General features: G+C 40.1%; 1 protein-coding gene across 2 annotated transcripts in view; it reads right to left on the reverse strand.

Moving 5' to 3' along the window:
- Positions 1–25018, reverse strand: part of ANK2 (ankyrin 2) — a 336471-nt gene that overhangs the window by 245572 nt on the left and 65881 nt on the right. The window contains exon 2 of one of the 2 annotated variants that reach the window (XM_072119243.1): positions 12426–12483. The exons of the other annotated variant lie outside the window; for it this stretch is intronic. Within the exon in view, the coding sequence (XP_071975344.1) occupies positions 12426–12452 (27 nt within the window). The 5' untranslated portion in view covers positions 12453–12483. The remainder of the gene's footprint in view (positions 1–12425; positions 12484–25018) is intronic. 2 annotated transcript variants of the gene reach the window in all.

Consider the following 25018-nt stretch of genomic DNA (forward strand, 5'->3'; position numbering starts at 1 on the left):
TGGTATTTTAATATTATATTTATAAGAAATTCTGGCAGTGAGAAGTACTAAGAAGTTATCTCTAGAGAACAGGAAGTGCCCATGTCACACTAACAGGTGAGGGCCGCACAGTTTGCAGCTGGATATCGGTCTCCAAAGATGGCTATGGCACCCGGCCACGGTACAGTGACCATACATGTGTATCATCATAGTATGCACAGGGCATGCTCTATCTTTTTCTGCATGTACGGCTGGGCACCATGTCTCGCTACGGAGAGGGGAGGAGTGAGCAACGGGCTAGCATACATTAGTGTGAAAGTAGCCTAAGGCTATGTGCACACGGCCTTATGCAGAAACTGGCCACAAACTGGGGAAAGGTGGAAATGGGAAGGGTGACTGCTGTTCGACTCGAGCCACTGTGACTATGCTCAATATTCCCCTATGGGGGCCATGAGCTGGCTGCAATTTGTGTGGTTAGCTCACGTTTACATAGGCAGTTTGAAAGTTTTATTGCCTCTGAGTCAATGGAGATTTATCATTAGACATGCTCCTTGGGGGAGATTTATCATTGATTTTGCTGGGCTTTTTTGGCATTAAAAAGTTGTAAAAAGTAGCCACTTCACTATACTGGCATAAATATAGAACTACTGCTAGTGCAACGCAGTCCAAAGACAGATTCATGACTTTCTTAAAAAGTCACATTACTTTTTTTAAAAAGTCGCAAAAAGTCTGAAAGTCACTTCAGCCCTCCAGCAACATATATAGAGCATAAGAGCATTTATTAAATGGCCAAAGCCACTTTAATGAATCTGATGAGCAGCAAAGCTCCACGAAAAGACAGACTCATAGATTCAGGAACCACAAACATTAAAAGATAACCACAGTCATGGGGCATGGATCTATAAGTGTCCCTGGTTTATCATGTTTGATTTTGATGCTAGATTTCTTTTAACATCCATTACATTAAAGGGGTATTCCCACGAAAACAAGTTTCTTAAATGTACTCAGGATAACAAAATAACACATTTTCTAATTCAATGTTATTAACAAAAAGTATTTCACAGATTTCACAGAATTCCAACATATCTCTATCAGTCCTGGTGTACACAATTTTGGTTGCCCCTAAACCTGACCCTGGATCTTCTGAGTTTAGGGTCATCTGTCTGATGCTGCGCTGTGCTCCTCTCTGCCTCTAGCCCCCACCCCACCCTTGCATTGCAGGACGAGATCACACAGACACACACACTCACTTCCTGCCAGCCAACAACAACACATTGTGAGGAGAGTAGAGATACAAGCTACATACAGACATGATCTTTATATCAGGGGAGGAAGATTGAAGTACATAGCAGAACTGTGTGTGATAGGTGAGTTAGCAGAGTCATTGTTTGTTATATCCATCTGATGGATTTCATCATCTCTGTCTCATTCCTTTTTCTATGTGTCAGATACTAGTACAATATTCGGAAGCTAAATTAAAGTGTATATAAACCTGTACCCTGATAATCTAACCACATTGTCAGCACACAGAACTAGAGGAATCATGAAGTGTCTGGTTAGAGACTCTGGAATTTTACACTGATCATCGCTTAGTTATAGGAGCTAAAATCGCACTAAAACAGAATAAAATTGTAAAGTAAAGGGTTAAATTATGGGGTTCTGACTTTATTGTATAAACATCACTGGGGGATTGAAATTTGAGAATTTTCTTTCATCAGCAAACCCCTTTAATTTGTCGGGAAAGGAGTTAAAAGGTGTGTTTTACAGTGATTAAATAGTATAAGACCAATGATTGATAACTAGCTCAACTAACAATTTAGAGTCTTCAAAGTTTCCTCTGCTTGAATAAAATATTCTATATTACCTCAGAATTAGAGGTGAGCAGATCCAAACTATAGACTTTAGTCTGTGGTTCGGGTGCGTCCTGAATAACACAAACATTCCAGCAACTAATCCGGCAAATTGACAACCCTACCAACTAGCCATGACTGTGATTGGCCAGGGGTGTAGTGCGGAACGCACTCAAAACACTTTTTTAATTTTAAATAAGGATATTTTTACTCTGTATCAAAAGTACACAGTCTTTCTGAAGGTTAAAGCCAAAGAACATACTAAACAGGAGAGTGAGCTTATGTCACACTCTGATATCACTTGCTATATATAGGTCAGAGATAAAGCCAGTCCACAAAAGGAAAAAAAGATGGTATTCTCAACAACAGTGTTGTCTCCATAGGCAGACAAGCTGCTGTACTCGCTGGACCGTAATCAGGGGCCATAGACTTCTATGTGGCCATAGTATTGCTGCCATTTGTGCAGCCAGATCACGGCCACAATTGTAGGGGTGTGAATGAAGTATATTGAGGTAACATTACGTCTCCATCTTGTTTATGGAAACTCAATGTTACCTCAACTTGATTATGGTTGGAGCCTTGTATTTGTGTTTAAAATGAATCAAGAAAAACAACGTGTGATTGAGGCATCAGTGTATATACAAGAATATTTCCTGGCATTCACATTTACGTGTGCCAAAACTGAGCCAAAAAATTGGTATTGGTTTGGGTTTTTTTTCAGACACATCTCTGCCCACTATCTAGTATCATGGTGCAGGCAACATGAAAACTATCCAGCGGCAAATTTGAGGCCAAACACTTTTTGCTTTATTTCATATTGTTAAAAATATTGGTAAAGAAACGAGGCACTGCTAGGGGTGCGACCAAAGGGTCTGAAATGTTGGGAGGTATGAAATAGGATATTTTACAACTTTCACCAACCCAATAAATCCTTTAATAGGATTCATGATACTGGAAGAGCTGAAATTTTCTTTTTACCGTTTCAGAGATTATTGTCACAGATTAATCAATTTATTAATGCAGGGCCAGATTATAAAGTGGGCGCCTGGGGTGCTCGCCCCAGTACCCCCACCACTTTTCTCCCACGAGGGCTCCCACCATTTTACTGGGAACTGTATATAGTTAATGCTGGGGGCCAAATATAGTTAATGCTGGGGTCGCTGTATATAATTAATGCTGGGGGGCTGTATGTAGTTAATGCTTGGGAATGTATGTAGTTAATCCTGGGCGGCTGTATACAATTAATGTTTGGGGGCTGTATATAGTTAATGCTGGGGGATTGTATACAGTTAATGCTGGGGGGCTATATATAGTTCATTCTGGGGGACTATATACAGTTAATGCTTGGGAGGCTGTCTATAGGTAATGCTGAGGGGGTATATAGTTAGTTATGGGGGACTGTATATAGTTACTGCAGGGGGGCTGTATATAGTTATTGCCATAGGGCTGTGTATAGTGATTACTGGGGGGCTTATATAGTGAATACTAGAAGCTGTATATAGTTGTTAGTTGGCTGTATATAGTGAATACTGGGGGCCTCTACCAAATTTTACGCCCACGGGCCCCCCTCCAACCTTAATCAGGCCCTGAATTAATGTCAATATTTTTGTCTTCTTATTATCAGTTAGGTGATGCCTGACTGAGTATTGCAGGGGGGCTGTATATAGTTATTGTTAGTGGGCTGTATATAGTGATTACTGGGGGGTGTATATAGTGAATACTGGAAGCTGTATATAGTTATTGCTAGGGGGGCTGTATATAGTTATTTTTAGGGGGCTGTATATAGTGAATACTGGGAGCTGTGTAAAGTTGTTGTTAGTGGGCTGTGTTTAGTTATTGCAAAATACAGTGAGTCAGCGCCACTCACTGGTTATATAGATATTTTTCTCTTCATTTGTTCATTTCACCGGACCGCCGTGGGTTTTTGTGGGTTTCGGCCTTTTATCTTAATAAAAGATTGTTTTATATGTCATCAGTATAGTTTCCGGATTGTTATAGTACCGGTGTTTCATGGTTGATCAGTAATTACAGCTATTTGAACGTAAAGGGAACCTGTCATGAAGAGTAAGGCCCACAGACCACCAGCAACTTGTGATTCAGCTGATTACGGGCAGCTGCATCGATGACCAGCGATAACCTCATATGACCACTACACAGATGACAGAACTGTCAGGTTCCTGGTCCATTCTCTGTGCATCAGACGCTCATATGTTGGGGTCCTTGGTGTAGCAGACATAGCAGCCGCTATGGGGCCGCAGTGTCAGGGGGCCCTGTAATCTGACCTGACAATAAAGAATGGAGGATGATCACTATTATATACATATCATGTTGCACATTGTACAGTATGATATGTATGTAACATATATGTGCTGTAAGTACATATGTGTGTATCTGTGATGTGTATATGCTATATGTGTATATGGTGTATGATGGGTGTATATTGTATGTGTGTACATATGCTGTACATCTGTATATGGCACTGTTTGTGTGTGTATACAGTATGTAATGTGTATATGTGCATATGTGTGTAAGAATGGATAAATGTGTGTGCGTATGAGTGAATAACTGTATATTGCACTAAAGAAAAAGTAAAATCAGTGAGAACATTTTAAAACCTTATTGAAATTTTATGAGGGTTGACACTGCCTGGCCATGAAGTCTCCAAAATGTATGATAAATGCATTGTATTATGGAGGGAATAAATACGCATGATTAGTAACTGTGTTATTACATATTGAAAATACAGTATGACAAGTGCATATGCTTAGTGGCATCTTCTATCTGGATGCTATCCCAATACTTATGAAGTCCGGATTGCCAGTTTACTTACAATACTACTTCCAGAAGCGGAAAGCAATGCGGAGGCGACTGGCAGGTGTGTCGTGGGTGCTGTTGCAGAAGCTTGTATTTAAACAGTGGATTTCCTCTAAAAACCATCAATGCACTGATTCATTTAGAATCAGGATTCAATAAAGTGGAAGTGAATACTTATTACCGAAGCAACTGATACTTGTACATTCAGCAATATAAATGATCTGGTTATTCATTTTACACAAGATATCTATTATCCAAACACAAGATCACATGCACACGGATAATTTTGATATTACTAAATGCCATCCAGCCATCATATATCCCTTAACTGATGTCTCCCAACTGTGTAATGCTATTTGCTGGCCTGCCATTACTCTCATCTCAGTCCTTACAGTCCTTACTTTCTGTTCTACGGAGCGTCATCTTTAAGATCAAGCAACTACTCCAGGTAATTACAATACTATGGAAGCTGACTATGGGCATATGGAGGAGCTGAAAGCAGGTGATGAGGAGAACCTGTATGTATTCTCTCTACAGTATATGGGTCCTCTGGTTAGCCTTCCAGGGATCCAAAGGCTTTGGTGGCTGGCTGTCCAGGGGGACTCCTGGTGTTCGCTTGCTACTTTGCCCAGAAATTCCCCTACCCCTTCCCACCTTTCCATTCCCACCTATCTCTCCTGCCTCCTCTTGTGTGATACCTTATTTGTCCTTGCGTTTAGTTGTATTGATTTGGTTAACCTTGCTTTGGTGGAATTGTTTTTTTCTGTCCTTATTTACTGTATTTGTAATTCTCCTGTATTCGGCCCCTAAAAATAAAACAGTACAGGCGGTCCCCTACTTAAGGACACCCGACATACAGACAACCCATAGTTACAGACAGACCCCTCTGACCTCTGGTGAAGCTCTCTGGATGCTTTACTATAGTCCCAGGCTGCAATAATCAGCTGTAAAGCGTCTGTAATGAAGCTTTATTGATAATCCTTGGTCCCATTACAGCAAAAAATGTTTAAACTCCAATTTTCACTGGGGCCAAAATTTGTTTTGTCTGGATCTACAATTATAAAATATACAGTTTCGACTTACATACAAATTCAACTTAAGAACAAACCTCCGGACCCTATGTGGTACGTAACCCGGGGACTGCCTGTATTCACCAATGGTATAGCAAAATGACTTAAAGAGGTTGTAACCACATTAGAGAATGACTGTGCTCTAAGTGGTTAATGGTAGATCTGTGTGCTTAGGCCTAGAAAAGAGGAACATTGTGACGTAAATTATGATGCAATCTTGTGCATATACTTACTAACAGTCATCTCTAATCTCTAGTAAGAAGATTCTTACATAATGGAGGTCAGGAACCCAGTATTTCACAGCAACTAATTTATGTCTGATAAACATTTACTGAAAGCTCCTCTAATATAATGTAGAATTCCATGGCAACAAAAGAAGTCTAAATGTAGAGCTACTACACTCCCTACCTCACAGAGATTCTAAAAAATTTTAATAGTACATTTTTGCACTGTATCTAGTATCACGTATGATGTCACCCCCTGAATTACCTACTTCTAGTTAACATATTTGCACTGTGAATGCTAATCAGATATGATCAAGATTTACCATTGTCTGCAGCACCCCGCGCTCTGGCACTACTCAAATGTGACAAGATTATACAGTGGTTCTCACATTTATTAAGAGATGCTTGTGTGTACATCAATGATGTGACCTTTACAGAAATTATTTCCTCCTGAGCAAATTCTCTGACATTTGTAGAGAAGGCAATAAACTAAGAAAGTGCAATGTACCGACTTTGACCATCTGAGAGTGGAAAAACATGATAAAATTATTGATCATGTGACTCAGTAATTATGATCATTAAATGTAACGAATGAGCAATTTAAACTAATTAAGAGATACAATATGTCTAGGCAGCATGGAGAGAGTAGCAGAAATGTGATTATACCATAAATGCAGGCAGACAGGATTGAATCATTTTTCCATTTTAGCCAAAGCCACTTGGAGCTTGACTATGCCGGGATATATTGCAGCTCTGCGGCTCACTGACTATTTCTCTATGTAATCTAATGTGCTGGGCAATGCATAAATGATATGATAGACCGTCCGCTATGGCTAATCTACAGTGCTATGGTATGCAAGGTATCTAGACTTTTCCATTCAGCAATAATACTTTTACATCTCAAGTGAGAAATGCCTTGAAGCCATTATTTGCACAAATATGGACTAGTCAAGCTATAGCGTTATCTGTATTATAGGTTTTTACCACCAAATCCTTGGTAATAGTTGTGACACTATATATCAGTTGGTAGCCAACTAGAAGTCCAAAATTGACCCACTGCATGTTTCCTTTACATGCTTTGCTTATATTTGCAACAATTAAAAAGAAGTAAATGGCCGGACATACATATTAGACAACATTGTTGTTTTCAGACAACTCCATGCAAGCTCAGCTGGATTTGGTTTACATGTGTCCAGAATAGAAACAATGCACTAATCCCTTACAACATGCAAAGGGTGCTGTCACATGGGGTGTTCTTGGACTGTTTTTAAACGCACTGAGAACAAATGCATTGTTGTATGTTTACCAAGTGTTTGGCTGGTTTTTACAGCTGCTTATACTTCCAGAAATGAAGAAAAACAAATTCAAACCAGCCAAACGCATGGTAAACAGTCCAACAAACTGTCCAAGATTGCACTGTGTGACAGCACCCTTAGGGCGAAGACACACGTGGCATTTTTAGGCCGTTTTTAAAAAACGCATCCACATGCGCAATTTCGGAAAAACGGACAAAAACCCATGTGTTTTCAAAAAACGGATGCGTTTTTTTAAAAACGGATGCTTTTTTTAACGCATGCGTTTTTAACCATGTGAAAACGCACTTAGTAAAAACGGCCCAAAAACGCCATGTGTGTCTTCACCCTAAGCGTGTAGCCACACGTTCAGTTTTTCAGATGCAGTTTTTGGAGCCAAAAGCAGGTGTGGATGATAATGGGTTGAGACAAATAATTGAAAGGCGCTGCTCCTCCTCCTACTTTTACTTTATTCCTGGTTTAGGCATTAAAAACTGCATCTAAAAAAAACTGAATGTGTGACAGCACCCTTATAGTGAAGGCTTATCTTCCTCGAATACAAAAGAGCTCTGACTGCCCAATCATTCTCCACTCTCAATACTGCGGGTGCGTCCAGACATTCAGGTCTTCAGATGCAGTTTTTGATGTCCAAATCAGGAGTGGAATAAAATAAAGAGTAGCACCTCTCAATGTCATGTTCTAACATGATCCACACCTGCTTTTTGCTTCAAAAACTACAACAGATAACCTAATTGTGTGGATGCACCCTAATTCTCAGGAAACAGTCAATCACCTTCTGAACACAATTAATGGTTGTGTTAAAATCTCCAGGTTCAGCCGACAATAATCAAATGTACATAGTCAGCAAAGAAATTTACAATCAAAATCCATCATGATAAACCAGGAACACTTATTCATAGATCCAGGCACTGTAACAGTGGTAATCTTCTTATATTTGTTATCTATGGCCTCCTTCCGTGCTCATTGTAACAGCCTGTGAAGCTGTAGCACTGAGTTGCACTGGAAACATCAACCAGAGCCACCTCGGATGCTATTGCATAATTATAAAAGTAAATTTTAGAAGGAAGGAGGCCATGGATGACAAATATAAGATCCACAGTAACAGTGGATCTATCAGTAAGTGGCCCAGACTTATTATGATAGATAGTAGATTTTGATATTATATTCCCTTTAAAGGAAAATCATCAAAATCATCATAAAAGAAAGTGAGCGAAATATAAGCAAACAGAACAGAGAAAAAGTTTAGCAGGTGGGAGGAAATGCTCAGTGTGTGTCTTCCACCTACTTAATGTCTCATCTTGTAGTTGCGCACCCATGAGCAGCAAGTTAATTAGCACCCTACATAACAAGTCTATTGTTATCTCACCACACAAAACCCAGAAATAGCTGCCAACATTCTCCGGACCATGCTCTGGCTCCACTCTCTTCCATCAGCCACAAGTACAAAAGTGATTTCTGGAAGCAGAACTGCACAAACGCCGTGTTCACTAGCTGTGAAATGTAAACGCTTACTACATGCTGGGTCAGACTTGCTTCCTAGAAACCAATTTAAGCAGGAGTATATTACAATTTAAACACTGCAGACATCGCTACATAAATGGGAAAAATGCTATTTAATTCCATTCCTTTATAACACTAGAGAAAAAATAAGTACAAAAATAGAAATGATTATTTTTGATACATTAAAAACACTTAAAAACCATTGAAGGGGGTAAATGAAGTATAATAATAATAATCTTTATTTATATAGCGCCATCAAATACCGTAGCGCTTTACAAATGAATGAAAAGGGAATGCAATGCGACAGTGAAATGTGTGTACATATAACTGCAAACCGGTATCTCTTACCGCCTCAGTGGAGTACCGTAATTTCCAAATCCCCAAGATCCTTCTAATCAATATAAGATTTTAGACACCTGTTTCTTGGTGTATTGCTTAAAGCTATGGAGAAAGGACTTTGGTCAACTGGTATTGCAAGATTAAAAGAAATATATAACCTTGCCTCCATCATTATTATTCTTAATGTTTCTCAGGTTTACATAAGCTCTGGAGGCTCCATTACAAGCTTCACTCACAGATTTGTTTAAAAATGCAGGACTTTTATGTCAGGTAAAGTAACAAATCCCCTAAAAGAAGGTTAAAGGGAAATTTGCAGTTAAAATTTGTTCCAAATGCAAACCTAGCCTCAACATTTCCATCAATTTATTTTGTGGGGAACACCCCCTGTGAAGGTAAATTAAAAGATTAACATTGGTTCCCTCATAATTCTACCTGTTGATGTTAAAATGTGTTAAAATCCTCTTGCTTTTGAAATATTCATTTTACAGCGTCATAAGCCATGACAACGTATGAACTTATGTGAACGTTATGTGAATGTATGAATGTATATAGAGATGTGGAAGGACTCAGATGGAGAGACATGGGGCAAAACCACATGTACTCACATTACTTTATACTAATGACTATATTGCCAGAGATCCCGGCCTTCTAGCTATCGTACAGTATCAAAGTTTCAAAAACTGGCAGCACTCCGGATTGGTATCAAAAAAGTGACGGGGTGTCTTTTATTCCATGTGCAACGTTTCAGCTCACAAGGAGCCTTTGTCAAGCATGTTACATAGGTCAATATGCAAACATATAAAGGCCAGTGATACATCTCATTGGTCCATGCAAGGACCGTGAAAAACAATACATATAGCAATCAATACATGAATATATAAAGTGTATATGTGAGTAAGTGATAAAGAAGACCTAAACAGATCTTGGTACAGTGAAAATTTGTAGCAGATTGTGCATAAGTTATATGTGTACCTGTGTAAATAAAAGCAAGTACCCTCCCATCGGCGATCGGACCGCCCCCAGTCTCGGCTCTTCATTCATGAATTCCTGATACAGTGTAGAATCAGCTGTGTTCTGGCGCCAACCTCTATCTGTTGTGGAGGAAGTCGGCTGTGTGTAATGGTTCCGTTCCGTCTGAAACCGGAAGTGACATGTTGCCCTGGCAACCGGACTGTGCAGAAAGTTGGTGCATGCGCACTAAAGTCCGTGGTACCGGCGGCCATCTTGGATTTGGGCAGACCTCACATAAAATCATATTGGGGACTCCTGATGTGTTCAAGACATACTGGTTGGCCGCTAAGGGTCATATGTCACACACATATCGTACAGTATCAATACCACAGTCACTGTTGTCCCTGTTCCCCCTTTTTTTGGGGGGGGGGGGGCAGGGGTGGATTAATACTGCTGTGGGTCCTGGGCTGTATTAGTATTATAGCCCCTACATGCTCCTGGAAGTCACTTCCTACATATGGTACCAGAGTCAAGATATACACTGGAGATATACCAATGAAAACATATACTTAGAAGCCATGTGAAGGTAAAGTGGAATCCAGTGTGCGGTACAGTTCGACTACGTTCACATCTCACTCCTACCCTCTGGTGTAAGTCACATCAGGATAATTTCCAACATATCCATACAAAGGAGGGCTGCATAGTATCCTGCCTTATGCTCATCCAGTGGGATACATCTTCCTGTTCTGCCCTCTCCACGTAAGTGTCAGGAGGAGCAAACAATGCAGCAGGCGTTATAAATGTGCCTTATCGTTTACTAAAGTAACCCGGTTTCCGTGGAGTGTTTGATAATTTCTGTAAATGTTGGATTGTCTTTTGTCCCCGAGAGCGCTGTTTTTTTCAAAATTTGTTTTGTTTTGAAAATCTAATAAAAAAGTTATACGAAAAAAAACAATGGCAGCAGGCAGTGTTTGCTGGTGATGATGCTTATGGCGTCCATATATGAGGGAACACTCAAAGTGAATGTTCAGCAGCTAATGGGGGATGGATGCCAGGTATACTATAATTTTCTATATCTTGTTTTCCATGCTGGATGCGTTGTACACTTCCCAGACATAAGCCAAAGGGAGGCCTCCATCTGACAGTATATGTCTATGGATACGATCAGTGAGTACGCCAGGACCTTTTCTAGAATACACGCTGCACGAGTGCCAAACCATCACCCTCCCGTCTCTATTCCTATCTCCTGTCATGCTGTTCAGTATAGTTTCAGGACTTATTTTCTGGCCTTGGGGACAGAGGTCTATCTGGTTAACCAGTAATAATAGACATTCTGGAGAGATTTATCAGAAATGTCTAAGAACAAACTAATTGGTAACCAATCAGAGCTCAGCTTTAATTATAAAAACATCTTTGGGAAAATGAAAGCTGAGCTCTGATTGCTTGCCATGTTCTGCTCTCAGACACTAATAATACATTTTCCAGCACAAACTTGAAAATGGCTGCAAAACTTCATGCAGCAATGTAAGCTTTTCATTCTTCTATCAAATACTTTGATAGATAAAACAACCTGAATGACAGTGAGTTACTCAACCGGACATAGTAATTAGTAACCTGACATCATAGTTTATGGCAAAAAAACTTACATCCAAAGCCATCTTAAACATTTAGAATCATCTATCATTCTTACCATGTACCCAAAACCACATACAGGGCCCTGACAAAGGGACAATCATTGAGAGACCCTACATAGCCATTTCATGAATCACCATTTTGTTATATTTCCAAATTTATGGAGGCATTTAATGTGTAGGATTGCCAGAATCAGCTGTTCAATGTCTATCTAGGCTAGTTTCACTAGCACAAAGTAAGATAAATCAATAAAAAAAACAAATAACACCCAAATGAGGCAATAACATCAGGCTGCTCATGAAGGAATTTTACCACCAGTGACAAGACAGAAATACAGCCACTGCAGTCTGACATCTGAACCAATTCTTCATTGTTTTTTTATCACATATTTATAGAAAATATATCCCTGTTTGCAATGTAAAATACATTGACCACTGCTTTACAGTCGAAAATATCCACAGCTTTGGGACTAAAAGAACCCCAACAAAAGAAATGTAGCTCCTATCCCCAGGATAGGGAATAAATGAGCTCTGACTGCCGCATGCCCAACCTGTATCTTATTCCTGTCTATTGGACTTCTAGGGCAACTTGCTCCCCCATTGGTATAGAAGAGAATAAAACACAGGAATGGCATTTCATGGGACGTTCTAGACCCTGCCCTTAAGATCATTGGAAACGAAATAATCAGCGGCACAACCCGTGTAAGCCTTCAATTTCCATCTTGCCCCAATTAAGACCAGTATGTTAAAATACCTTTTGCAGCATGGTGTTCATATACATTAAATCTTCATATCTCTTAACAGCTACTTACCTAGAAAAAAAAATGGAATATTACAATGGTGACAATTCTTAATCACTTACTCAACACAGATTTTTCCAGATTTTTTTTGTATAATGTTAAATCTATGCATCAAATAAAAGTTGTACAAATTCCAATATTACATGTTTTAGTTCCCATGTTTGCTGCTTATTAAGAACATTGGTTTAAATTCAGAGAACAAAAAGTATGGTATATACAACCTACAAATAACAATCATCTATGCACATGAGAAGGGAAATATACTGGCAATGTTACATAGGTACAAAGGAACACAATGATAAATTAGAAAGTAACGTGTTAAACATATCTTCACAATAAGTTGACTGCTTCATATAACTAAATGCTATAAGCAGAGCATCGGCAAGATGGAAGCGCACAGAAAAAAAACATTTCAATGACAAAATAAAAAAGAAAGCTGCTTTATATTAGTAAAGGAGAAAAATTTTGAAACATTAGGCAAATCTTTTAAACAGGATGGGCCTGTTTTCTGTCTCACTTTGCATTAGAAAGAATGTGCAAGCTACCTGCAAAAGTATTTATTAAGTGTCTGCGCCACTCTTGCACTGTCACCCACACCGCAAAGGGGGTTCTGATGCTGATTCGGACTGTGCACCACATTTCTTACTGCGATTCTTACTGCGAAATGTGGTACACGCCCATTAAATTGAGCGCACAAAAAAAAAAAAATGGTGCACTCAGTTTTTTTAAAGACCCTGTGCCAGTATTCAATAATTTGGTGGCAAACAGAGAGGCAAACTGTGCATAGTAACATCACTACTGATTATTGAGTTGCTGCTTTTATTTCTTGTTTTCATTCAACCATTGGTCAGAAAGCACTTTTATTCATCCTCTCTCTGCACTAAGGAGGAAACTCAACCATGAAGTCACGCTCCCTCCACCACCTTATGGCCGCTCAGTCTCCAAACACCACCCTAGCTCCTACATCACACTCGCTTAACACCAACTAAGGATGAATAAAGTTCTTTTTTAGAGCAACAGTTGAACATAAATAAGTATATAAGTAAATAAAGGCATTAATTGTACGTATGTAAAGTATAGAATAAGTCACTCTTGGTGTTTTATGGGGCATATCAGAGGTGACAGGTTCCCTTTTACATAGTTATACCACTTTACACAGCACAAATTAAGCATTTTTGGAACTAGTACATAAGGGGTTAAACTGGGCAACTACAATAATAAAGAAGGAGCATCTGCACACATTCGCTGAAATGTATCACCCAAGAGTTGAACTAGTTTAGCTGACACAGAATATGATACTCCTGAGTGCCTGCCATGCTGAGGGGGGCCTTTACAATCCGGCACATTATATGGATGAAAAATATTAAATTTAACCTTTTACTGGCAAACTTGGAAAAAGATCTGTGGATAAAAATTGATTTCAGATGATATTTTGGACATGTGCTGGTTCTGTTAATCACCACACGTTACTTTAAAAACAGACAGACAGAAGGAGGTCACCGCTCCAGATAACAAAATCTGATTATTACACAAGATATGCAGAGAAGGAAAATGAAGGTTGGGCGATGAGCAAGTATTGCTAAAATATGCAAAAATGGGAATGTATTTCTAGACCAAGAGCAGAGCGTACATTCATATTGACACAATCTACTGAACTGAGGTAGAATAATATAAAAGGGTGATATGGTTGTAAAGATGAGGTCATAAATAATGTACGACATGATCACACAGCCCCCCTATTCCTACAATAATGTGAAATTATACAGATGATCTAAAGTTCCACCTATGCATTTTCTCATTTAGGGAGATGTATCTTTATTTCTGCTAGTCGAATTGTCTCATTTTTGAGACTTTGGTCATTCTTGCGATTTTTCACTGCAATTTTTTCTGTCGTTTTTCAAGTACCCCTTGGCCTGCACTTTGTGCAGTGTGCCTTATGTATCTTTGTTTTCCAGATGTTCTGTGCAACTTTTCACTTATGTATCACTTTTTTTGCTTATTTTTGCAACTTTTTAGGCGTAAATCTGCACCTGGTCGAGGGCAGTTGCAAAGGAAGGATTATTTTTCATGGACCCTACTTTAACATGTAAATTGGAATTGTAAATGTTTAAAATTTTGCACAGTGACCTCTTTTTGAAAAATTTTAGCATTTACATTTTTTAAAAATGTATTTGTTAATTCTAAGGGTGCGGTCAAAAGTTTGTTTTGAAACCCATTACAACATCTGAGGAGAGGTGATTTGCCTAATTACATTACTGTTAACATTTGCGTTTACAAAACGCAATATAAACACAACATTAACGCATGCTTTAACATCGCTTTTACTATGCTTTATGTAAATGCAAATGTTAACCAGGGCTAAAAAAAGCTAAAAGAAGTGCAGATCCTGTCAGAGGGAACACACAAGACCGCCATGGTCTGGGTTCAAAATCCATCTCATTGCTATTAATAATTGTTTGAATCCAGGTGAATCCATGTGCTCATAGATAACCCTGCCTTTTATAGGTCACTGGTTTTTTAACATAACCAATTTAATAACGAAAAAACTCCTTGAAGTGGACATTTTTACTTGAGTCCAATACACAGATTTGAATCTACTTCTGAAATTTGTACTTCAGCCTGGTGATTCGCTATAAGGCCCCATGCACACGACCGTCAGCTGGACGCACGTACGGCTGCAAAGAACTGTTTATGAAAGCATATTGTTTGGTAAGATCCAACTTAGCATAAAAAGAAAGAAAAGTTTTATTCAATGGAATGACAGATAACTGCTACACATGCCATAAAAACTAATGCCCTTAATATAGTCTAATAGTTTTAAATAAATTAATCATGTCCCCTCGTAGTCGTCTCTTTTCCAGACTAAATAAATCTAGTTGTTTAATCTTTCCTCATAACTAAGACCCTCCATACCCCTTATCATTTTTGTGGCTCTACATTGAACCCTCTCCAGCTCCAGGGCATCCTTTTTATGGACCGGTGCCCAGAACTGGACAGCATATTCCAGGTGAGGCCGAACCAATGCCTTGTACAGTGGTAATATTACATCCCTATATATACACTCACCGGCCACTTTATTAGGTACACCTGTCCAACTGCTCGTTAACACTTAATTTCTAATCAGCCAATCACATGGTGGCAACTCAGTGCATTTAGGCATGTAGACATGGTCAAGACAATCTCCTGCAGTTCAAACCGAGCATCAGTATGGTGAAGAAAGGTGATTTGAGTGCCTTTGAACGTGGCATGGTTGTTGGTGCCAGAAGGGCTGGTCTGAGTATTTCAGAAACTGCTGATCTACTGGGATTTTCACGCACAACCATCTCTAGGGTTTACAGAGAATGGTCCGAAAAAGAAAAAACATCCAGTGAGCGGCAGTTCTGTGGGCGGAAATGCCTTGTTGATGCCAGAGGTCAGAGGAGAATGGGCAGACTGGTTCGAGCTGATAGAAAGGCAACAGTGACTCAAATCGCCACCCGTTACAACCAAGGTAGGCAGAAGAGCATCTCTGAACGCACAGTACGTCGAACTTTGAGGCAGATGGGCTACAGCAGCAAAAGACCACACCGGGTGCCACTCCTTTCAGCTAAGAACAGGAAACTGAGGCTACAATTTGCACAGGCTCATCGAAATTGGACAGTAGAAGATTGGAAAAACGTTGTCTGGTCTGATGAGTCTCGATTTCTGCTGCGACATTCGGATGGTAGGGTCATAATTTGGCGTCAACAACATGAAAGCATGGATCCATCCTGCCTTGTATCAACGGTTCAGGCTGGTGGTGGTGGTGTCATGGTGTGGGGAATATTTTCTTGGCACTCTTTGGGCCCCTTGGTACCACTTGAGCATCGTTGCAACGTCACAGCCTACCTGAGTATTGTTGCTGACCATGTCCATCCCTTTATGACCACAATGTACCCAACATCTGATGGCTACTTTCAGCAGGATAATGCGCCATGTCATAAAGCTGGAATCATCTCAGACTGGTTTCTTGAACATGACAATGAATTCACTGTACTCAAATGGCCTCCACAGTCACCAGATCTCAATCCAATAGAGCATCTTTGGGATGTGGTGGAACGTGAGATTCGCATCATGGATGTGCAGCCGACAAATCTGCGGCAACTGTGTGATGCCATCATGTCAATATGGACCAAAATCTCTGAGGAATGCTTCCAGCACCTTGTTGAATCTATCAGTACCAAATTCAAGTATACAGAACCACAATAAAATTCTAAATACATCAAAGGTAAATATTTAAACAGTATATCTTTATTTCTATTTGTGCTCAAAACTGGCAATCAACAATCAATATTAAAAACATCCCATAAAAACAAAGAGTGGTGGTGGTCAATACAATGATCAATATTAGGCCATATTAGGCATACAAGTAGAACAGGGAGAAATATCACGGTATAACCAGAATTCAGAGCCCTAACCAGGCATTCCACACTATCTATTCATACCACAGTAGAGAGACTCCCCGACCACCACCACAGCACCCCGACGCACGTTTCGCCGTCGCTTCCTCAAGGGGGTGTGAGGAAGCGACGGCGAAACGTGCGTCGGGGTGCTGTGGTGGTGGTCGGGGAGTCTCTCTACTGTGGTATGAATAGATAGTGTGGAATGCCTGGTTAGGGCTCTGAATTCTGGTTATACCGTGATATTTCTCCCTGTTCTACTTGTATGCCTAATATGGCCTAATATTGATCATTGTATTGACCACCACCACTCTTTGTTTTTATGGGATGTTTTTAATATTGATTGTTGATTGCCAGTTTTGAGCACAAATAGAAATAAAGATATACTGTTTAAATATTTACCTTTGATGTATTTAGAATTTTATTGTGGTTCTGTATACTTGAATTTGGTACTGATGCTTTGGTTAGTATAGGGACCTTATGTGAATATGTTGTAAGCGTTATCCCGATTGGTAATCCTTGTTGAATCTATGCCACGAAGAATTGAGGCAGTTCTGAAGGCAAAAGGGGGTCCAACCCGTTACTAGTATGGTGTACCTAATAAAGTGGCCAGTGAGTGTAGGTAATATATTTCAGAATTACTTTTTATTCCAGAAAGTTCTAAAAATGCAATTTAAATACTATGCATTTTTTATATGTCTTTTAATCAAAAATAAAAGCTTTGGGCAAATATGGAATATCAAGTTTTGGCACAACACATACATGAATAGCTCAGAGGGAAGTGTCACTGTCACAAATGGAAAGGTGTCATCTTTTATTAAAATGACAATTACAAATTTAAAAACTCTTTCATTGCATTGAAAAAGTTGCAAGAGGTCATTAACATAAAGAAAGGTTACACTTTTCTTCACAAGTCTCTGCTACAGTCCACTTCCTGGTATCTCTTGGCACATAGGAAGTACTTAGATAAGCTACCTAATGTTAGTCACTACTCCAGCCAGTGATTTTGTGCCTGGGCATCTTCAAGCATTTCCTCTGATTCGGGAAAAAGCAGGAATTGGGGTGCAAAAGGGACTTGAGCACTAGCTTAAAGGGAATTTGTAACCACATTTTAACATATACAGCTAGTGACAAGTTCATATAGAGCCCTATTAACTAACTGACAAACTTCTTTTAGTTAAAAAGTGTTTCCCTTACATCCACATAAATCAATTTTATATTTCCTGGCATCAGAGAAGGCTTATTTTACCCGTCCGACCCCTCCTATCTCAGCATGTCATGTAACCAGAGTGATATAACAGGTCTTTTAGCCTCCTAACCTTAGAAAACTGTAGACCATGTATATATGATCACATGAAATCACAGCTGACTCCATGGACTTTTGCTCCTCCTCATCCTCCACGGATTTCTACTTCTCCTCATCCACCATGGAGGCATGCTGTGATTGCATGTGATCAGATACATACAGGGGTAGACGTTGCAGGTGTAACAGGAACTTTGATTATGTAATTCTGGTCACAAGACTTTAAGTCCCCAAAGATGTAACAGAGCTCTCTACATCAGAATATCATACCAGGAACAAAGAGGCAGGGAAATGCTAGTAACCCATAAATATGCAGAGCTTCACTAGACTTAAGTAGTGTCACTGGATTCAACATAGGTGAGTTGCATATTAGTTTACAAACTGATTTTTTAACATTTCAGCCATGGAGAGGAACCATTTAGGGATAAGGGTAATGCTTTTTAACCCTAGTTTTTAATTAAGTATTTATTTTGGGTAGGTGAATAAGCATGACAGGTTCTCTTTAAGCAGTTCTTGATGTGCTGGTAATGTGAAGGAGAATATCTGTACATGAGCTTTATAGTTTTATACATGAATGGGAATATTTGTATATGAGCTTATAGTTTTATATTTTTATACTTTTATACTTTTATATAGCTGGCAAATACTAAAGTTTTTCCTCCTCAGCAATATGCTCAGATATGTTACTTAAGATGGCGCCGGCATCCACTGATATTACACAGCCAACACCCAATTTCCGGAAATAGATCAACATGCCTTATTCCAAGATGGCGTCAAGACTCACATCGAAACCTAAGGTTTTGTCAACGCCCAGGACATTATCTGCCCAGATACTGGAACTGACCAATCAGGGCACATCGGATGCTAGACACATATGCTTAATCCTTGCCCACTATGAAGCTGCATGACACATAACCACGCCTTTTTTACCGTTCTGTATAAAGTTTGCTAACACGGAAATAAAGTCTTGTTGTGCTGGGCAGTACGAGCTTGTCTCGAGACTGAAACTGGACAACTTTGTATCAGATTCTTTCTTGAGAATGTGCACGCTTGCTCTGTTTGATTTGAGGTGACTGATAGGACCGGTTGTTTGTCGATTACGACCCCGACAGTAACTGCTTTAAGTTTTTCAACTATAAATTCTTTCTTCCTCTGAAGTAACCTTTTTAACGTCTTACTATATGAAACAAGTTGAATTGGTAGGAAGCATGGATATTGTAGTGGTATTATGAATCCACAGATTATATGCGTTCTTATCTTTTCCCCACACAATTCCTCCTTGTATTCTCTGGGCTACATCATCTACCTTAAGACTTTTTTATATTCCATGATCTTGATACAAACGACATATTAGGAAGACCTGTCAATAATGAGAATGTTAATAATATCATGGTGACTGACTGTCCTTTTTGGAAGCCAATCTATTAGCATTCTTAAGATGAAATCCAAGAAAACGACAGAGTTGTTTGTCCCACATGAAATAAGATAGTAGAATACAAAAATCACTAACATTTTTTAGCCTCACAATCAAATATCTTTCAAATGATACTAGTGTGGCAAAACTATAGAGATTACTTCTGAAATCTACTTAAAAATGTTTTTAAACCCCCTTAAAAATATATAGACTACGGGGGAGATTCATCATAAATATGATGAAGTCCCCGTTCCTCAGACTTCACTGGATACACATGGAGGCTGTGACTGCACAGTGGACAACTCTATGCCAGACCCTGCACATTGTAGTCATAACCTGTAAGCTTTCAGTCATTAAAGTTTGCGGGCTATAGCGAGTGCACGGACGCAGGGCAGGTGCACCCTACTCTAGCTAACTCCGGCACTGGCCACACCAACCTTCATGTCCATCCATGGCCACATGAGGTGGAGATAGTAGAAGGGGGTAATCCTCTGTAACTCCAGCAAGTGACTTCTCTTAAAAATACACCTGAATAGCAGTAGCCCAATAACAGGTTCCCAATACTGGATTACAGTAGATGTGATTTGGGCTGTAGCCTGGGACCAAAGCCTTCTAGGGGGGCCCATGGCCACCCAAACCACCCAACAAATTTTATACTGAGAAGGATCTTTACCCATCAATAATATATACACAAGAGAAATTGGACCTCCAAACGTCCTTAAACTGCATATTTAAAACAGACAGAAGGGACACATCCTCCATTCCCCAATACGCTTGATTCTAGTACCAAATGTAGGAAGTGCATCCAAGACGTGTAGGGGCTATAATACTCATAAAGCCCTGGGCCCATGCCAGTCTTATCCACCCCTGCAGTTACCTCTTCCTCCAGGAGCTATTCTCCCTTCTCCAAAGACTTTTCCAACCAGTACCCTAAAACCTAAATAGGGGCAGAAAGACTGATAGAAGAGAAGCAAGATCTGACTTACTTTATAAAATATTCTATTAAAGTTTACTGTTATTACATGCACATTTGTTTAATGAAATCCCTATTACAAAATAGCAAAACTGTGTATATTTGTCAATTTGACCACATTTGGAATATTCTTCCAAGGTTGCGGCACTAGAAGGCTAATTAACCCCTGAAAGGGAACCTGTCATCAAGATCACACATTTTCACCCAATTACATCTCCCTGCTAGCTGGGGCGTCTGTTACAAGGCTACAGTCCTCATCACTATCTGTTCTGCTAGATCTTCCTTAACTTTTATCAACTTTGAACTATGGGAACCTGTAATTAGATGAAAATGTATGCCCTGATGACAGGTTCCCTTTAATGATACCCATATTGCACAGTGTTGTTAAGGTTGTATGAGGAGGGCACACGGCCTGAGCCATTTTCACGGACAATAAGTGTCTGCGCCATTATCTCAGCATTCATTTAATATAAATACTGAAATGACAAAAACAAATAAGGGAGTTAAGGGGTGAATAGTACTACTACTACTACTTCTACCACTACTGATGGTACTACTTTCAAGTAGGCAGAAGCAAACTTTTGCAGTGCACAAATAATAAGGTGGGAAGGACATAAAAGTCATAGGTGACAACAAGGAAAACTGAATGCCATAAAAGGGGCTTTCCTAGAGAAACTGAAGCCCTGACGGTCCCCTGTTGTACATTATTGGCAGCCGATAGAAAATTGCTCACTCTTCCTCCCTTTTCCACCCAGCCATGCTTTGGTCCAGACGTGTACATGGCTGTGTGCATGAGGCTTAAAGGGGTTTTCCCAGGAAAGGAAATTCTCAAATTTCAATCCCCTAGTGATGTTAACACAATAAAGATCATTTTAACCCTTTACTTCACAATTTTACTAAATTGTATTGCTGTTTTAGCTTCTATCATTCCCTAGGCTGGTCAGTGTAAGATTCCAGAGTGTGGGCAGGGACTCTCTAAGAAGATACTTTATGATCCATCTAGTTCTGTAAGCTGATAGTGTAATTAGATTATCAGGGTACAAGGTGTATATACACTTCCATCTGGCTTTTGAACATTGTACTAGTATCTGACACATAGAAAGAGAGTGAGGAGACAGAACATAGATGAGATGATAAGATCCATGAGATGCCTAATACACACAATGACACACTGACACAGTCATCTCTCCTACATCTCTGCTATTCAACAACACACTAGATCTGCTGTGCCTTCCTGCTGTGCCTTCCTGCTGTGCCTTCCTGCTGTGCCTCCCCAGATAAAGAACTTATCTGTCTGTAGCCTGTAGTTCTCCTCATGCTGCTGCCTGCAGGAACTCAGATTCTGTGTATCAGTGAATGAGCTCGGCCCTGGACTGCAGGGAGCAGAGAGAGAAACTCAGCTCCACGGCCATCACACAGAAATCCAAGGTGGCTTGCCTGACCCCAAGTCAGAAGTTACAGGGTCGTGTCTAAGGGCAACTGAAATTGTGTACACCAGAACTGATAGAGACAGGTTGGACTTATAGCTGTGAAATACTGTAATAACAGTGAACTAGAGAATCTTGTTATCCTGAATACATTTAAGAAACTTGTCTTCATGGGAAACCCCCTTTAAGATATCCTTGCATTACAAAATGCCTTAAATATCAAAATATAAAAATGGTTATTCCATGCAGTAAACCCTGTAATAGAAAAAAAATGACCAAATATCCTATACTGATCTTGTACTAACTCCATTCTCAGGTAATCCAACCCTCCCACACCCTCCTCCCCCATTCACGTGTTCACTTTAATACAGTTACTGGCTATGCATTACTCCAAAATTACTTCTATGATATCCTCTTACAAAGGGGCATATGTTATGTCATGACCTATTGTTGGGCACTATTGTGCTTTTAATTCAAAAACATTTTGTTGAAACTAAAAACATTTACTAATTTGGTTTCCACGTGAAAAAACTAACACAAAGAATAAAGATGCTGTTCCCTTTGGATCATTCGCTGAGTGTTGTAAAAACAGAAACCCAAAGAAATTGGCACAAGTGCGTTTTTCTGCCAATTTCACCACATTTGAATTTTTTTTCAGCTTCCCAACATGCCGCTTGGAATATTCAATGGCACCACTAGGAAGACCAGCAAAAAACATAAAAAATGGAAACAGCATAGGCAGAAAGGGGTTAATGAGGATAACTTGTTGCTATATAGACCTATGAACCTTTTTGTTATGCGCCATTCATTTTCTATGAAAAGGTACAAAAAAGGAGAAGGTATAATTGCTTTAACATGCGTTACAAAAATAAATAGCTTAAAGCAAAAATAAGAATATTAGCGGTAACAATAAACAGCATACGTCTCCAGGACCTGAGAAAGACTTTAGATGAGACTGAGAAGCTTTGTTGCTAACATGGAGCCTACAGCTGACCCGTACTGAATGTTCTCTGTATGTCTGAGCAGTGGCTATATTACAGGCAGTACAAGCATACATCCCCTTCTCCTGACTTTTCTCAGACATGCTGCTGTATCTCTATACCCAGGGATGGGATCCCACCCGCTCGTGCAAGCCGGTTGACAAAATCATTAGCGGCTCACCAAGCCGGGGCAGCACCCTGAAGAAGGCACAGAAAGATTAGTATGTTTATTTTTTTTTATATCATTGGCTACTGGAGGCATCACTTTGACTACTGGGGATAGCACTGTTACTACTGACTTCTGTGAGCAGGCACTGTGACTGCTGCCTACTGTGGGGTTGCTGGCGTGACTATTGGCCACTGTGAAGCAATTGCAGGCAATGTGACTAGATTAACCACTGTGGGTGGGCACTTTAAATATATTGGTTACTGTGCCAAGCGCTTGGTTCTGGTGTTATATATTACTGTATATATATGTTGTATAAAAACAAAAAAAAATAACTCTAACCACTTACCAATATAATAACAACTTCTCTTGGTTCCTTGCCATGTGTGAAGAGTGCCGGGATAAGTTATCCCATGCCAATTCACGTCAGCTCAAAGGATATGTAAATCCAGCACATATTTATGTTTTGAGGCTGCATTTATGGTATGATCTGGGCTCTGTGGTTGTATTTAACATGGTTCTGGTGTTGTATGTAACATGGTTCTGGTGCTGTATGTAACATGGTTCTGGATCGATTTAGTTAACACAGAATTTTTGCTTTGGGTGAGTATTTTTTGTGCTAGGCATACTAGGAGTAGGGGCCTGACCATATACTGGAGGGCACAGGCTGGCTGGCTAAATACTGCGGTGCACGGGCTGGCTACATACTGGGGGGCATGGGCTGGCAGGCTATATACTCGGGGGGCACGGGCTAGTAGGCTATATACCAGGGGGGCATAGGGCTGGCAGGCTATAAACTGGGGGGTTCGGGCTGGCAGGCTATATACTGGGGGGGGGGGCTGGCAGGCTATATACTGGGAGGCATGGGCAGGCAGGCTATATACTGGGGGCAGAGCTGCCAGACTATATACTGGGGGGCATGGGCTGCCAGGCAATATACTAGGGACAGGGGCTGGCAGGCTATATGCTGGGGGAAAGGGGCTGCCAGGCTATATACTGGGGCCAGAGCTGCCAGACTATATACTGGGGGGCATGGGCTGGCAGGCAATATACTGGGGACAGGGGCTGGCAGGCTATATACTGGAGACAGGGGCTGGCAGGTTATATACAGGGGGACATGGGCTGCCTGGCTATATACTAGGGGGCATGGGCTGCCTAGCTATTTACTGGTGGGCATGGGCTGGCTAGCTATGTACTGGGGTGCAGGAGGCTGAATGGTCATGTACTGGATGGAAGCTGTGCATTTCCCACCCTAGGCTTATACTCGAGTCAAAGAATTTTGTTGTTTTTTGTGTTAAAATTAAGTACCTCGGCTTACACTTGGTCGGCTTCTAATCGAGTATATAATTTTATATTCAAAACGGTTCATTTAAATAGTATATTAATATAAAGTACATTTTAGATATTGTAATTGTTGATAAGAGTAGGTACGAAATTTTCTTATGCAACAGTATGGGACGGACTTCACGCTTCCAAAGAAGGGAGCCTGTTAAAATTTTTAATCCCACCCCTCTTTATACTGAGGTAAAGGAAGGCAGAGCTACACAATGCCACACCTCCTCTGCTAGCCAATGCATCTGGAGAATGAGGCTGTCCCAGATACATGTTCAGCCTTGTAGTCATCTGTACTCAGGAGATCAACATGGGAGAAATGGGGTTGAAGTACTTGAAACTAGAGGGATTAGTCACATTACAGAAAGATCTACAAGAGGCTGCTGGTCAGGCAGGGTTATGTATGTAAATATATACTAACTGCTTCTATTCTATGTCTGGTATATACCTTATATGGCCTTATTCACAAGGTCGCAATGTATGAAGTATAGGCCATACAATAAGTACTTCTTCACAAGCTGCGCTTGAACTGAT

The sequence above is a fragment of the Engystomops pustulosus genome, chromosome 1 (genome assembly GCF_040894005.1).
Source record: "Engystomops pustulosus chromosome 1, aEngPut4.maternal, whole genome shotgun sequence".
Classification (NCBI taxonomy): Eukaryota; Metazoa; Chordata; class Amphibia; order Anura; family Leptodactylidae; genus Engystomops; species Engystomops pustulosus.